General features: G+C 40.7%; 2 protein-coding genes across 2 annotated transcripts in view; one reads left to right on the top strand and one right to left on the bottom strand.

The window, feature by feature from the left end:
* The window catches only part of LOC145452907 (macrophage mannose receptor 1-like), a 448907-nt gene that overhangs the window by 267181 nt on the left and 166394 nt on the right, over positions 1–15332 (bottom strand). The window lies entirely within an intron of this gene.
* Positions 1–15332, top strand: part of LOC145452898 (receptor-type tyrosine-protein phosphatase epsilon-like) — a 56073-nt gene that overhangs the window by 2556 nt on the left and 38185 nt on the right. Inside the window, exons 2-7 of the mRNA XM_080331027.1 lie at positions 3161–3263; positions 5394–5517; positions 9585–9773; positions 10196–10403; positions 11274–11364; positions 15234–15292. Of these exons, the coding sequence (XP_080187153.1) occupies positions 3161–3263; positions 5394–5517; positions 9585–9773; positions 10196–10403; positions 11274–11364; positions 15234–15292 (774 nt within the window). The remainder of the gene's footprint in view (positions 1–3160; positions 3264–5393; positions 5518–9584; positions 9774–10195; positions 10404–11273; positions 11365–15233; positions 15293–15332) is intronic.

The following is a 15332-nucleotide window of genomic DNA, read 5'->3' as shown; positions in this document are numbered from 1 at the left end:
GATTATAAGACCTGGCCATACAAGCATCAGTAGACGTTCTTGTACAAATTCCCAACAACATTGTTTGGCCGAGAAGGGTTTTAGTGAAATAGTTGAAAGAAAAACGACCGGAAAAAGTTGCCTTTTTAATGAGACACTTGATAGCATAAGCTACATTGTAGTCTATTTATTGCACATCTGAAATGAATTTTGTTAAGTAGGCCTATCTTCATCTTCTTTATGTATAACAATTTTCGATTAGTTTGTGCGAATGAAATTCTTTTTACAAAAAAGTGCGAATGGAGCTCAAAAAGGTTGAAAAGCACTGCATTAGCTGATTACTCCAGTAGTTTCTGTGTTCATACACAACAGAAGTCTCAAACTCAACTGGCGTCGCGGGCCGGACGCACAACATTATATCGATAACGGGACGCATCATTCAAATGATTCCATGATCTTTTTTTTTCATTTTGCATAATTTATTATCAAGGCTATAAACACAGTGGCATATTGCATTAAATTACGGAAAATAGGGTTTCTATTTTGGATTATCCTTTATTAGCAAATATAGAACTGGCAAAATACGACGGTGCGGCAGAACACTGTTATAAACCGAGAAAACATCGGCTCTAACAATGATATAAGTTTGTAAGTAAACACTGACGTTGGAATCAACTTCATATGATTATAAAGCGATTCGGGTTTCTCACGAGGCCGGAGACGTTTTGAGTGATAAGTGATGTAGCAGTATAACCTGAGATATTACGATTAAAATTATAATTTTCTTAATATAACCTGCATAGGATTTCTCATTGTCTTTTTCGCTTCTCTGAATAACGGTTTTCAGTCGATTTTCCCATAAATCTCCAAGCTCAATATTCACTTTTTTTGCCTTTTCGTAATTGGGTGTCACTGCCAGCCACTTGCTCTTATTGATGATTAGGAACCATAACACCGATGCCAGGTGGTATTAATGTGACCTTCAAACACACTCGACATTCGCTGTATTGAGGGGTTATTTATTGGACGTATTTCGTATGAAAATTTAAACATTCGTTGCAAATGTGCTGGATAATACGCGCCTTTTTCAAGCTACTCAAATTAGCTTCGCGGGTCGGATGAAATCATCTGGCGGGCCGGGTAACGGCCCGCGGGCCGTATGCTTGACAACCCTGATGTACAATGCACATGCACTAGGCTACTTGCTCAAGCGTTCGCATATTTAAGATATTGATACTCCTGATGATACTTGAAATTACCCAGCATAGTTTTTCGTCATGGTGATCAGCAAATGTTACCTCTAAACTGCGCGAATGCGCAGTGCTTACACGGTCTCTGGGCACAGAAAATCCAAGTTGCGCACAACTCGAGTCATCCCAACACTGCCTCGCAGCGAAGACATACTATGGATGAAATATTATATTACTCAATTAGGCAGGGGTTCTCAACTTCCCTTGTATAACGGGCCGCATTTTAACAGCAAAAGACGCTGCGGCCGCAGAATAATATTACCATGTATTTGTGGGCTAATATTAAATTTAGGCTACTGTAGCCTATTTACCAGTCGTACACGGGCATTTAGTACATTTTCATGCATTATAAAGTATAATGGACAGCGTTCGTAAGTTTGAAGCTGCTGCTTGTTGTGAGGATATGATCTTATACAGGCGCAAGTAAATCTTTTCATGAAGCGTGCATTGCCGTTGCTAAGTCAATATATGCAAATTCAAACCCTACCACCAGAGAACCGAACTGTCTGTTTCAATGCGTGAGCGAGCAAGTATAAATTACGGTAACTTTTGCGTTACAGAGACCATTATCACATTGAGCTCTGAGTGATATAAGAAGTCTGGCTTTCGGGGCCATTTCTGAGCTAACCAATCAACCCTTCTCATTTCCTTCCATGCCTGGGGCCCTGCACAAATAGTTACAGAAGCCAGCTTTTTCAAGTTGATATTTTCCCAGGTCATCTCCCCACGTTTGCCCAGCCAGCATTTCCTCTCGATATATGTCCACTCTGATAAAATTCATCCAGATAATTAGTTATGCAAAGTCGGTGGATTCGTCCGAGACAGAGTTAAAGTAGTCTACGCGGCAACGTGTTTCAGAACATGCGATAAAAGATCGACTGTCATTGATGTCACTATCGTTTGGTCAAGATTGAATCGGACTACTGTATCTTAGAAATTCGCCAGGTGATGTTATCCTTGCTGCTACGTTCCGGAAACAGCAAATATACGCGCATACTCTTCAGGTTTTATTGAAATCACACCTTTTATAGGAGATTTCTTGGGTTTAGTCATATTCTAAGCAATTTTGAACGATGCGTCTGTAACGTAGTCGGCAATCTCAACAACCGTTCGCACTGAGTCAAACACTCTCTAAAAGTGTAATCCTACTACATAGCGGGATTCTCTTGAATCCGAGTCCTACCAAATACCGATTCAAAACAATACCAATCTGAGGTCGAGCATATCCAGAAACGAGAACACATTAAAGCAGTGGTTTTCAAACTCTTTTAGACACGCCCCCCTTTTTGATGGGGAAAAATTTCGTTCCCCCTATCGTTATATAACAAAATGCAGCCAGAATGCTAGCAATACAAACGGCTAGTTTGATGACATGGAAGGTTATGGCTGTTGATGAGAGAATTCTAAAATATGAAACCGGACTATAAACAGAGAAATAACTATGAATTCGAGATAAATTGCACGTAGCGCGAACATTTTTTTCAGTTGACCACAGTTTCGTGCCCCCCTTCAGATGCTTTCACGCCCATGGGGGCGCAAGTGCCAGTTTGAGAACCATTGCATTCAAGAATGAGTAATCAATCGAAACAGAGACGGTGCGGTAAAAGTGCTAAGTATCCTAATTAATTTGTAACAATACTGTGTCATTAGTACTTTTGCTTATAATGAAAGTTGTCGCGGGCCGCAAACTAAACGTCTGCGGGCCGCGGGTTGAGAACCCCTGCAATAAGGAATACCAAATCCCCACGTACTAATTATACATGCTCGCTAATGTTAAAATTAGAACAGACATTTCCTTGATTGCTGTTAATATCAGCGCAAGATGTGCTCGTGATTCCCCTGTTTGTTTCCCAGTCGCCTGCATGTACATGATAATCGGACGATGTCAGAGTCATAAGCACCAAAATATTTACCCACTTTGTTTTATTTAGTTCCAAGTGCTCCAGAGTATGTTGCAACCGATTCAGGAAATTGCTCATCAAATCTTACTATTGTCTGGAAACCGAACAAGAGAGCTTCCAATATCTTTCACAAGTAGGTAACCGGCATTTTATCTTCAGGCGTCATAAGACGATGCGATGTGAAGCATTCTATCGCGTTATAAACTAAATCAATAGAGTATAGTTGATTGCAATTTATTTCGTTATGAACGTATCTCCATTGTGCTTTGTGATGTTAAGGTCTGGGATAGTTCAACTATATTTACTAGGGTTGGTGTGAACGTGAGGTTCACGTTCGCGTTCTGTGTGTGAACCTCGGAAAATTTGTGGTTCGCGTTCACAACAGAACCTTGGTAGGTTCTGCACTGTGAACCTTTTTCATATATTGCAATTTTCACTGCATTATAACATCTTTGGTTCAAATTTATTAACTTTCAACTGCGGGCCACTCTATGCATGGAGCTGGCAGCATAAACATTCAACACTAAACGAGCATGCCCTTGACAATCTCAGAAAATTTACTTGTATTGTTACAAACGTTTGCTCGAAATATCCAGCTTTCCGTTTGTGCATATTTAGTGTCTCTATGCTGTGAGCTTGACCCGCAATCACATGACATCAAGAGCAAAATACACTGTATTTTGTCAGCGAATGATCCTTATTCAACCAACCAATGAGATTGATATCGTCTTCTGATGTAAAAATCTAGCAGGCGTACGGGGTCAATCTTGACTACATATTAGGGATGGTGTGAACCTCTGAAAGGTTCAGGTTCGTGTGAACGCGAACCTTTTTAAAAGGTTCTGTGTGAACAAGAACGTGAACCTCATGACGTCACGTGACGTCATATTGCTAATTTCAACCCTTTATTTCAATTAAGTGATTGCCTATATTAATGTATTGTACATGTACAAGTACACGATACCTAGCGACGACTCGGGCCACAAAATGGTACAGTGCTGAAGTACATTTTGACGTTTTAAACGTCGCCAACTGTTTCAACAGGGGCAATCACATGATATAATAATCCCATAAAATCAATATCATCCAACAATAGCCAACAATCACGATGAGGACTTGTCAGGGAATATAAGCTTACGCCTTAACGGTCTCGGCCTGACCGAACTACGTATTCGGCGTCTGAGTATTTCTACATGGATATTGAGCAGAGTGTAAATCGGGTGTCCATACTTGCTACCAATATTACCCCACTAACAAGTTATACAACAGTAGCCAACACCCCAATCGCAGTCACTAAATATTCAGGAACGCAAAGCTGGATATTTCGAGCAAACTTTTGAAACAATGCAAGTAAAATTTTTGATATTGTCAAGGTGCATGCTCGTTTAGTGTTGATTTTTTTATGCTGCCTGTGCCATGCATAGAGTGGCCCGCAGTTGAAATGCAATTCATTTGAACCAAAGATGTTATAATTAAGCGAAAATTGAAATATATGAAAAAGGTTCACAGTGCAGAACCTACCAAGGTTCTGTTGTGAACACGAACCTCAAAATTTCCGAGGTTCACACACAGAACGCGAACGTGAACCTCACGTTCACACCATCCCTACTACATATGCATACTGTATCATAAAAACCAAATCCGTGCGACTGGGGTGTTGGCTATACTGATGTATAACTTGTTAATGAGGTAATATCGGTAGCAAGCATGTATAGAAACTCATATTGCACACTGCTCAATATCCATGTGGCAATACTGAGACGCCGAATACATTGTCCGATCAGGTCGAAATTGTTGGCAAAGCGACGCAAGATACTGATTTTATTGCATTATTATATCATTTGATTGCCTCAGTTGATACATTTGGCGACGTTTAAAACGTCAATATGTACTTAGGTTTTAAGTACTGAGCTATTATGTGGCCCCGAGTCGTCACTCGGTATCGTGTATGCAGTAGATTAATATAGGCAATCACCTAATTGAAATATGGGGTTGAAATTAGCAATATGACGTCACGTGACGTCATGAGGTTCACGTTCGTGTTCACACAGAACCTTTCAAAAAGGTTCACGTTCACACGAACCTGAACCTTTCAGAGGTTCACACCATCCCTAATATTTACCTCACAAATACAGAATAGAGGCCTACATTAAAATTAGTTTGTCTTGTTTTCATTAATTGGTGTTATTAACGTCGAATATATTCGTCTTATTCCCCCATGATTGCTAAATAGCCTAGGTGAACATATTTTTTCGATTTATAGGCTGCGTTTGCGGAATATTAATAACGAATCGGATGTCTACGAACTGCTCACAACTCCAACAGCAACAAACGACTTTCAGGTTTATACGCAAGCTGTCCAACCATGGTCCACGTTTACAATAACGGTAACGACTTAAGATTCACATATTTTCAATGCTGCATAGTCCATGGGTAATTCGGAAAATTTAGCACTTGAAATTCGGAATCAAATGGCATCAAAAGTCTCGTTAATCTCCTAATGAAGATATGCATTACTTGTTACCTAGGCCTATAATTACGACTGTAAAGCGTGACGTGTGTCATATCTTTATATATATATGAACACCTACTTTATGAGGTAAATACCATTAATAATGAAAAATGAATGTTCATCAAATGAGCAGGCAGGCACGAGTAAATTTCAGTAACAATCGGAGAAAGATTAAATAAATGTTGCTGGATGAAGGCGTCATTTCCATAACATTCAAATGCTTTGTTTGACATATGTCACTTCCAATAGAACACATCCACACTTTTACCGCCGCTGACCACAGACCACAGATAGAGATCCCCTGTTCTAGGCCAACAGCGGAAATCACCGCTTAACATCGTGTGAATTCGCCAAGCTGAACATGTCCTATCCAATAATGTGACAGTTTGTAGCGGTAGATGCAAGGACTTATTGCAAGACACGCTGGTATGGTGCATGATTGGAGTCGATGTTACAGTTCCTGTTGTACGCACTAGCCGACTGACTATTGACCGCTCTAGTTCTCATGCATTCCTGATCACAAACGCAGATCCAAGGAGCTTTCTCTAATAACACAGAACAGCCAAATAGTAGTAAGCAGTGGTCAGAAACTTGTAGATTTACCAGGATCAAATCATGCTGCAATATATTACCAAATATGAAAAGAACAAAGTTAAATAAATCTTTTCGTCTCTATGCGACTCTGCGACTGTACCGCGAGCACGCCCGCTACACTTGGCGATATCTCAAGGCACGTGCTTTGCAGACTACTTTGTCACTAAGATTAAGGTCAGGGGTAATCAGGTTCAGTGCAGAGGTGCGTGAGAAAAGTACTGGTACCCTGCTGGGACAGCTGTTACACAGTGAATAGGGTCTCTATACCATACCATCTCTGAGAGTATACTAAGAGTATTACTACATGGGAACGCAACCTCCTCATTGAACACCACACTGTTCGCTGACGATACTCACCTCCACTCTTCCGCATCATCGGCGGCGGAGCTGGATGCACTGGCTAGTGAGCAAATGCCCGAAGTGCCTGAGAGGACGGCCCAAAATAACCTTTGCATTAACGCCTCGGAATCTCAATTGCTAACAGTAAATTCAAAAAATAACCTAACCGTTAACATCGGTGGTCAGCCCGTTTCCAACACAGATAATGCAAAATGGAAGAGTCGTATTCAGTCCCTAGACACTAAATTATCACCGAATTGCGGCCTGTTCTACAGCCATAAACGCTTCATGTCTTCTTGAGTTCTTCTGATACTCTAAATCCTTAATCCAATCGAAGTTACAATATGTCATTCTCTGTTGGGGGCTGCCGGTAAAACTGCACTCGAGCCACTGCAAAAACTACAACATAGGGTACTCCGTATCATTGCTAGGGCCCCACAGGGGCCTGGCTGCCCACCCAATAAGTTGCTGCTGAAGAGATTCAGCGTCCTAAACATAGATGATATGCGGAAACTAGAAATCGCAAAGTTTATGTATCAGTTCGGCGGTCGATGTCCCGAATATTGCAATGACTTTTTTATCTTGGAATTAAAAGCGCACAAGTACAACACACACGCGTCTACGTCGTCCAAATATCATATGATCGACCGAAAAGATCATCGCTCCATCATATGCCGCACCCGATGTGTGGAGCAGTATCCCGCCGGCCATCCGACGGTCGACGAGCATGTCCACATTCAAGTCGAAATACAAGCAATTTCTACTAAGTGAATATTTGTCCATCCCTAACATTACCGGACCACGACTGACCTATCGATCTCGCCTTCCATGACATGCCACCTATTTCTCGCCACTTGCCTTTTTCTATAACATCTTCTTTACTTTTCATTCAGTGTGCATGCCTCCTCTTTACATCGCCTAGGCCAGTGGTTCTTAACCTTTTTTCCTCCAGCGCCCCCTTTCAAAGATTATCGGGCTCCAGCGCCCCCCAACCTCATATTGCAAGGAATGTACCAAAGACAATGAGTAAGAGGGCGGGCCGTAACAGAACTTCGTCAACTCCCCTAAAAACGATTGCCTTGCGCACCCATAGCGTGATAAACCAAACTTCTGAGGGCTTCGCCCCAAGAACCCCGTAGCGTGATTTCGATGGTCAGTAAAGTTTGTGTGGCCTAGGCCTGGTCGCTTTAGGTGCCAAAATATTCTATAATGCATAAATGAATAGGTGGTATATAATTACATATATAAACTTTTTATCCTCTCAGCCCACGTAATCAGATTTACCAGTAGTGCTGAGCTGTTGTATTGGAAAATAAACGGCACGTAATTAATAATAAACATATTCGGGCGTGCCCGTAGGTACAATTAATTCGTTACCAGGGCCGTAACAGCACTTCGTCAGCCCCCCAAAAATATTGGTCTTGAGTCCCCCGTAGTGAGATGAACCAAACTTCCGGGGGCTCCGCCCCCAGAGCCCCCTTCGGCTATCCGCTATTTGTTGATACTGGTCATCTACATTGGGTGTGCATTTACTGAGCCAGATATTCTCGCCTAGACGCGCCAAGCGCGAAAAATTTCAATAATTATTGATTGAATTGGTCAATATGATCGGGAAGTGCATATATATTAATATCAATTTTTATCCTTTCTCTGCTCACGTAAACATATTTACCGGTAGAGCTGAGTGATGACGTGTGATTGAAATGGTAGGACCCCTCAATAATAATTATACATCTTAGGGCGTATACCCGTTGGCAGGAACGAAACGATACTTCGTCAGGCCCGCCAAAAAAACTTGGGTCTTGGGCTTCCATAGGGTGATAAACCGACCGCCCCCCCCCATCACGTTATTCGCTTTTGCCACGAAATCAGCTGTACTGTTTAAGCGAGACAGTGCGAAGCGCGAAAATTTTCGATAATTCACGATAAAATCGGTCAATAAGATCGGCTATCAATTTCTTGTCCTCTCTGCTCACGTTACCAGATTTACCGGTAGAGCTGAGTGAGGTGCAATGTTCCATCTAAGCTGCGCACGTGCGCAGTGCTGACACGGTCTCTGCGCACAAAAAATCTACGTTGCGCACAACAAATCCGAAGTTATGACCTTTTTTTAGTCGTTACGCAGTGTTGTCCAAGGGTCTGCGCAGTGAGTTTGTGAGTGTGCGCAGACTCGTCAAAACGTAGAGGGAACATTGTGAGGTGTCTTGGAAACTGTAGGGCCCGTAAGTAATAATTAAACATAGCCGGGCGGGCGGACCCGTTGATATGACTTCGTAGCATGATGTTTTTTCGTGACCTCCTGTCTGCTATATCAAAAAATATAGAATCGCCCAACAGGGATATCGCCCAACGGGGATATCTAGTTCTATATATCCCTGTCGTCCAATCGTACTAAACTAAAAGACGCACACGATTTCAAATTGGTATTTCTTCACTGGCATATTATTTTTCCCTGCCAGATGGAATTCGTCTTCTGAGGTTCAGATTGCCAAGACAGGAACATTCGGTGCCAGTCATTTATAGGCGCCTATGGACAATTAAACTTATATGTCTTTTGTAGGCTATAAATAACTAAGTTTTCGGTGTTAATTCGCTCTGAATATACTCATTAAGGATATGTCCTACTACCACATCATCTACTGCGAAGCCATTTTTCTCTAGCGCCCCCCATACCGCCCCCCTGAGCCCAGCGCCCCCCATATCGCCCCCTGAGCGTTTCCGCCCCCCTTCAAAATCGCCAGCGCCCCCTGGGGGGCGCTGGAGGCAAGGTTAAGAACCACTGGCCTAGGCCAACCTGGGTGTCTGATTCAATAGACTACTCCAAGTCACTTCGACACCTTCCTGTCTTTTCATTGTATGAACCGATAAAATTGCTAATAAACCAATGATGATGATGATGATGATAAACTAATTATTATCTTTTTACCTCCTCGTCCAAATACCTTTCACAGACTATAATCCCTTTACCATGGGCTTTTGCTGTATTTAGAATGCTTTTATGTATTCCAGGTGACGCCATGTCTGCAAGAAGGGGACTGCGAAACCAAGTATACGCTTAACAATGAGAGCCGACATATGAGCGTAGGATTGCCGCAAGAAGTAACCAATATACGCGTCATACGTTCTAACGTAACTACTTACACTGTAACGTGGGAGAGACCCGATGGTGTTCCAGCGACCTACATAACTCAATACAAGGTATTGCGAAACCATGATTATAATGAAAGAAATGAATTGAATACATTTTCAACAATGAATCCCTTCGCTCACCTATTGACACGCGGCTGTTACATTGCCTATTTCAATAACTAAACTCGTCAAAACAATAATTTAGTATAAAAGGGCCTTTGCTCATTTTGTGTATTCATAACATATCAAGCACTTCAATCACATATGCTTTAAGTACTATTCCATCTCCTGAAATGTGATTTTTGTCGATTTATTAAAATATATTGATTCTTCCGGTCGTTAAAGTTGCCATCGTCACGATCGTTGTCTAGCTTAATCGCATAAGCGTTAGTGTCAATATTAATGTGAGACGATTCCTTACCATGTCGCAATAATTGGTCGATTCTGAGAACTTCTGTTTGCCATTATATTCACGTTGTTCTGTATTCCAGTTGATCATCAACGAAAGTTCAAGTGAGCTTTTATCCGGAATGCAGGGAAACCATACCATAGTCGAACACATTCTTAGTAGTGACACATTCATGTATAATGTCACGGGTAAGCTCAACTCCGTATATCACATCGGCGTTCAGGCACACAATTGCTTGGGACCTGGTGACATTTCCTGGGTCACTCAAAGCTTCATTATCGATTCGGAAGGTATGGTATGTTATGATAGTATATTTTCTATATTCCTATCATGATTGTATAGTGTCGCCGGCGGACTTGATGATTTATAACAGTCCTATCGCAGACCTTTAATCTATGCCTATTTCATGCAAATTTTAAAAAATGGAAATAAATCTATCTCTGGCTGTATGTAAGCGGTGGATTGTAACATAATATAAGTGTTAAAGCAGTATGACTTTTTCAAATATTCCAAGCCCTTAACCGATTGCCGTTTGCAGTCAAACCAGCATGCATGTTTGCGCGTAGCAAGGATACATCTATGTTCCAATGCCTATAATCAATTACTCCAAGTGGTTCTGGGATCATTATACCAGGAATTGCTATTCAAATCGCTGACTAGTTCCAACAAGCCTCATTGATGGAAGGATGAACGTCTGCTCGTGCGAAATAGCAAAACAAATGATTGCCCTTACTTCGTACCGTACTCATTCAATGGCGAAATATCAAAATTGCAGATGCGCAGTATAGCGACCCCAAAACAGTCTGTTCATTGGTATTTATTTGCGTGAAGAAAAACGTCTCTGATATGTCGAAAAGAGATGAAAATTAATGTGATATATACGCGGTGAACAGGCGTGAATGAATTTACGAACATTACTCAGAATTGGAATCAAGGGGATATTGATGGCAAACTTGGAATACTAAGTCATAAACATTGGTAAAAATGATCGTGTGGAATTTGGAAAACCTGCCAGCCGATAACCTATCTGATGTTTTAGCATCTATAACTCACTCTCGAAAAGAGGATTATACCGCTCGCTCTATGAGCGGTGCTTGCTTTATCTTGATCCCATTTACCAGGGCATCATGTACCTACATATTGATTCATTGCCTTCATAGATGATAGTGGAGCAATTGGCGGCGCAGTTGGTGGGGTGTCGTTTCTGTTTCTGGCAATTATTCTGATGCTGGCTTTAATTCTTCGACGCAGGTAATTCTACAAATTTCGTGCAACCCACTGTCTAATTCAGTGGCTTTCAACCTTTTTGTCTGCGCGGACCCCCGCGGACCCCCGAATTCGTAGTTCAAATCCAGCTCAATTATCGTTCAATCGTCATGTGTCAATGATATCTGTAAGCTAGTGATAGCAAAACATCGTGCCATATTTGAATAGTATATTGATATTGAAATGAACCCAAATATTTTCGGCGGACACTCGTCAGGGGATAATCGTCAGCAACTAGTAGAGAATTGACAATTACCCCTGACTAGTGTCAGCCGAAAATTTCGGGCTCATTTCAATATGAATACTAGGGATGGTGTAAACGCGAGGTTCACGTTCGCGTTCTGTGTGTGAACCTCGCAAATTTAGAGGTTCACGTTCACGAACGAACCTTGGTAGGTTCTGCACTGTGAACCTTTTCGATATATCACAATTTTCACTTCATTATAACGTCTTAGCTTGAAATTTATTGCATTTCAACTCTTGGCCACTTTATGCCCGGCGTTGCGGCATAAAAAATCAACACTATAAACGAGCATGTGCCTTGACAATTCTTAAAAATATTACTTGCTTTGTTACAATAGTTTGCTCGAATATTTAGTGACTCTCTGCTGTGATCTTAACCCGCAATCACACAACATCGAGGGCAAAATGCGCTACATATATAGGTATTCAGCGAATGATGCTTATTCCGCCAACCGATGAAATTGATATCGCTGTCGTTTGTGTGATGTAAAAAATCAAGCAGGCGCACCGGGACAATCTTGATTTCATATGTTTATTGTACCATAAAAACCAAATCCATGCGATTGGGGTGTTGGCTACTGCTGTATAACTGGTTAATGGGGTAACATCGGCAGCAAGTATAGAAACCCGTTTACACTCTGCTCAATATCAAAGTGGCAAAACTCAAAAGCCGAATATAGCCTACATTGTCCGGTCTGGAATGGACCCGTTAAGGTGTAAACTTATATTCCCTTGCAAGTCCTCGTTGAAATTGTTGGCAAAGCGACGGATTATATTGATTTTATGGGATTTCATATGATTGCCCCAGTTGATACATTTGGCGACGTTTGAAACGTCAATATGTACTTCATCATAGTGGCATTATATGGACCGAGTCGTCGGTAGGTATCGTGTATATTAATATACGCTATCACTTCACTGAAATGTAGGGAATTAGCAATATGACGTCACAGAAATTGGGTTGACTTTAACTTTTTCCAAGTGAATTTTACAACTGCATTTCTTGAAATACTTGGTCGTGCCTTGAAAATCCGCGACTTTGATTTGTTTGAACAAGTGTCGGATATCCAATCCCACAACGATAGACGGTGGCGAATGTCTTAATAACTCGTAACGCTTCAGACGACACATTTGAGTATGATCGTGACAAATATGGCACCAATACAATTTTTTTATTGAACATATTATATAACGTCAAAGATGGTTATTTCAATATTGCAGCTCATCTTGAAGTTATTATGGAAAAACGGTTATGTGGCCTATATCATAGGAGAAATGGAATTTTGTAAACATTTCGAAGTCACCGTGATTGAGTTCACTAATCGACATTTTTATATTTTCCACATTCCCCCACAAAATGTCTCTAAACAGCAAAATATATGTATCAGTGGACTATTGGAAATTTAACAATTAAAATCAGTCGGCACAGTAGGATATTTTATCTCACACGGCCATCCTGCTGTTGTGAGTTCGGGAGTTTCACTAGTAATGAAGCGAAATTGCCTCGTGATTTTCCTGATTTGGAAAATACAAATTATGTAATCAACTTAGTAAATTTGAAGTCTTCGCGGACCCCCGGTTGAGACCGACTGGTCTAATTGTACGGTATTTAATATTTGAATGTTTGTGTCATGCGCAAATAGTGGGGTTGTAATAACTCGAGTCATAACTCGACACGAGTCGCAATTTTTGCATTGCATCGACTCGAATAAAGTCATTTTCTTTAAAATGGAGAATGGCTCAAATCGACGTGAGTAAATTTGTGTATTGACTCGACTTTTACTACAGTCATTAGTCTTGACTTGACCAAATCGGCTGACGCGACACATTCCATATCACTTGATTCAATTCTAATGTATATGTAATACCGATACTTGAAATTTGAGCCCAGATTCCTTATATTTATATATGTGAATAAACATATTATTAGTGAGGAAAATGAGTATATTATAAATACGAGGCTTTCGGAATGACGCTAGAGTTTTAAAATAGTGAGTTGAACCTGATTTGAACTCGTTAATGACCAGTGAATAGTGGGATGGTGTTCGCGTGCTGTGTGTGAACCCCAGTAATTTAGAGGTTCACGTTCACAAACGAACCTTGGTAGGTTCTGCACTGTGAACATTTTTTACATATTACAATTTTCACTTCATTATATCATCTTTGGTTGAAATTTATTGCATTTCAACTGCGAGTCACTCAATGCATTGCGCTGGCAGCATAAAAAATCAGCACTTAACGAGCATGCATATTGACAATCCAACAAATTTTGTTACAAAAGTTTGATCGAAATATCCAGCTTTACGTTTGTGAATATTTTGTGACTCTCTGCTGTGAGCTTGACCCGTAATGACACAACACCAATAGCGAAATACACTACATGTAGTCAGCGAAATATGCTTATTCTACCAATCAATGGAATTGATATCGTTGGCTGATGTAAAAAATCTAGCTGGCGTACTTAGTCAATTTCTACTTCATATGTTTATAGTATCGTAAAAACCAAATCCGTGTGATGGGGGTGTTGGCTGCCGCTGTATAATTTGTTAATGGGGCAATATCGGTAGCAATTATGGAAACCCGCTTTACACTCTGCTCAATATCAACGTCGCAATACTCAGACGCCGAATACGAAAGATATTGATTTTATGAGATTCTTACATCATTTGATTGCCCCAGTTGATATATTTGCCGACGTTTAAAACGTCAGTATGTACTTCAGCCTTGTGGCATTATGTGGTCCGAGTCGTGTACATTAATTCATCACGCCAATGAAATGTAGGGTTGGAATTAGCATTATGACGTCACGTGACGTCATGAGGTTCACGTTCGCGTTCACACAGAACATTTCAAAAAGGTTCGCGTTCACACGAACCTGAACCTTTCAGAGGTTCACGCCATCCCTACTCTGACTTGGACTCAACTATTTTCTCCCTGACTTGGACTTGGAATTGACTGGGTGGGTATTTAAAAATGACTTGACTCGACTTGACTCGACTTGACTCGAGTGAAAACTATAAATTAGGTTGACTGGTGACTTTGAACCTTGTGACTAGGTCACAACTCTGGGGAATGGTGCAGATTCACTCAATATAAGTGGCAATAGCTTGGTCATCACTCCTAATTTCCTTAATCTATTCATATTACACTCACGAATCCCATTTTACTCTATACCTTTTTGTCAGGTGCAAATTATGTCTACAATCAGACATATATAGGCCTATATAATTGCTCTATCACACGGCGTCATAATTCCTGCCACGAGATTGATGATGTCATACCAAGCAGAAGATTTAATACTGTCTGTATCGCATATACAATAACAAAAGAAATGCTGAAAGTGGAAAAAATAAAATTTAGAACGAAATTGACATGGAACATTTTGCATAATCAAAACCTTGATATACAATGTTCCTTCCAATTCCCTACTTGTTGCTGACTATTACCCCTACATAGTTTCAACCTTAAATATTCAGGTAACACCTTTATCGGTTCTCTGCTCTAAACGATTACATATCGTCCATATATTATTATCGGGTTTTATTGAAATACGTAATTAGCACCAGGATATTATGATTAATTTATAATATTTGTTCCACGCATATTTTTAGGAAGAGGAATGGAAAAGCTAGCCCAATACAACCACAAGAAACAGCTTATAGCACTATGGGTATGGATAATAATCGCGAAATATCTTTCATTTCATTGTA

The sequence above is a fragment of the Botryllus schlosseri genome, chromosome 12 (assembly GCF_051294905.1).
Source record: "Botryllus schlosseri isolate E-star chromosome 12, Bs_hap1, whole genome shotgun sequence".
Lineage (NCBI taxonomy): Eukaryota > Metazoa > Chordata > Ascidiacea > Stolidobranchia > Styelidae > Botryllus > Botryllus schlosseri.
The sequence above is the reverse complement of the archived record's forward strand: the minus strand, read 5'-3'. Positions and strand labels throughout refer to the sequence as shown.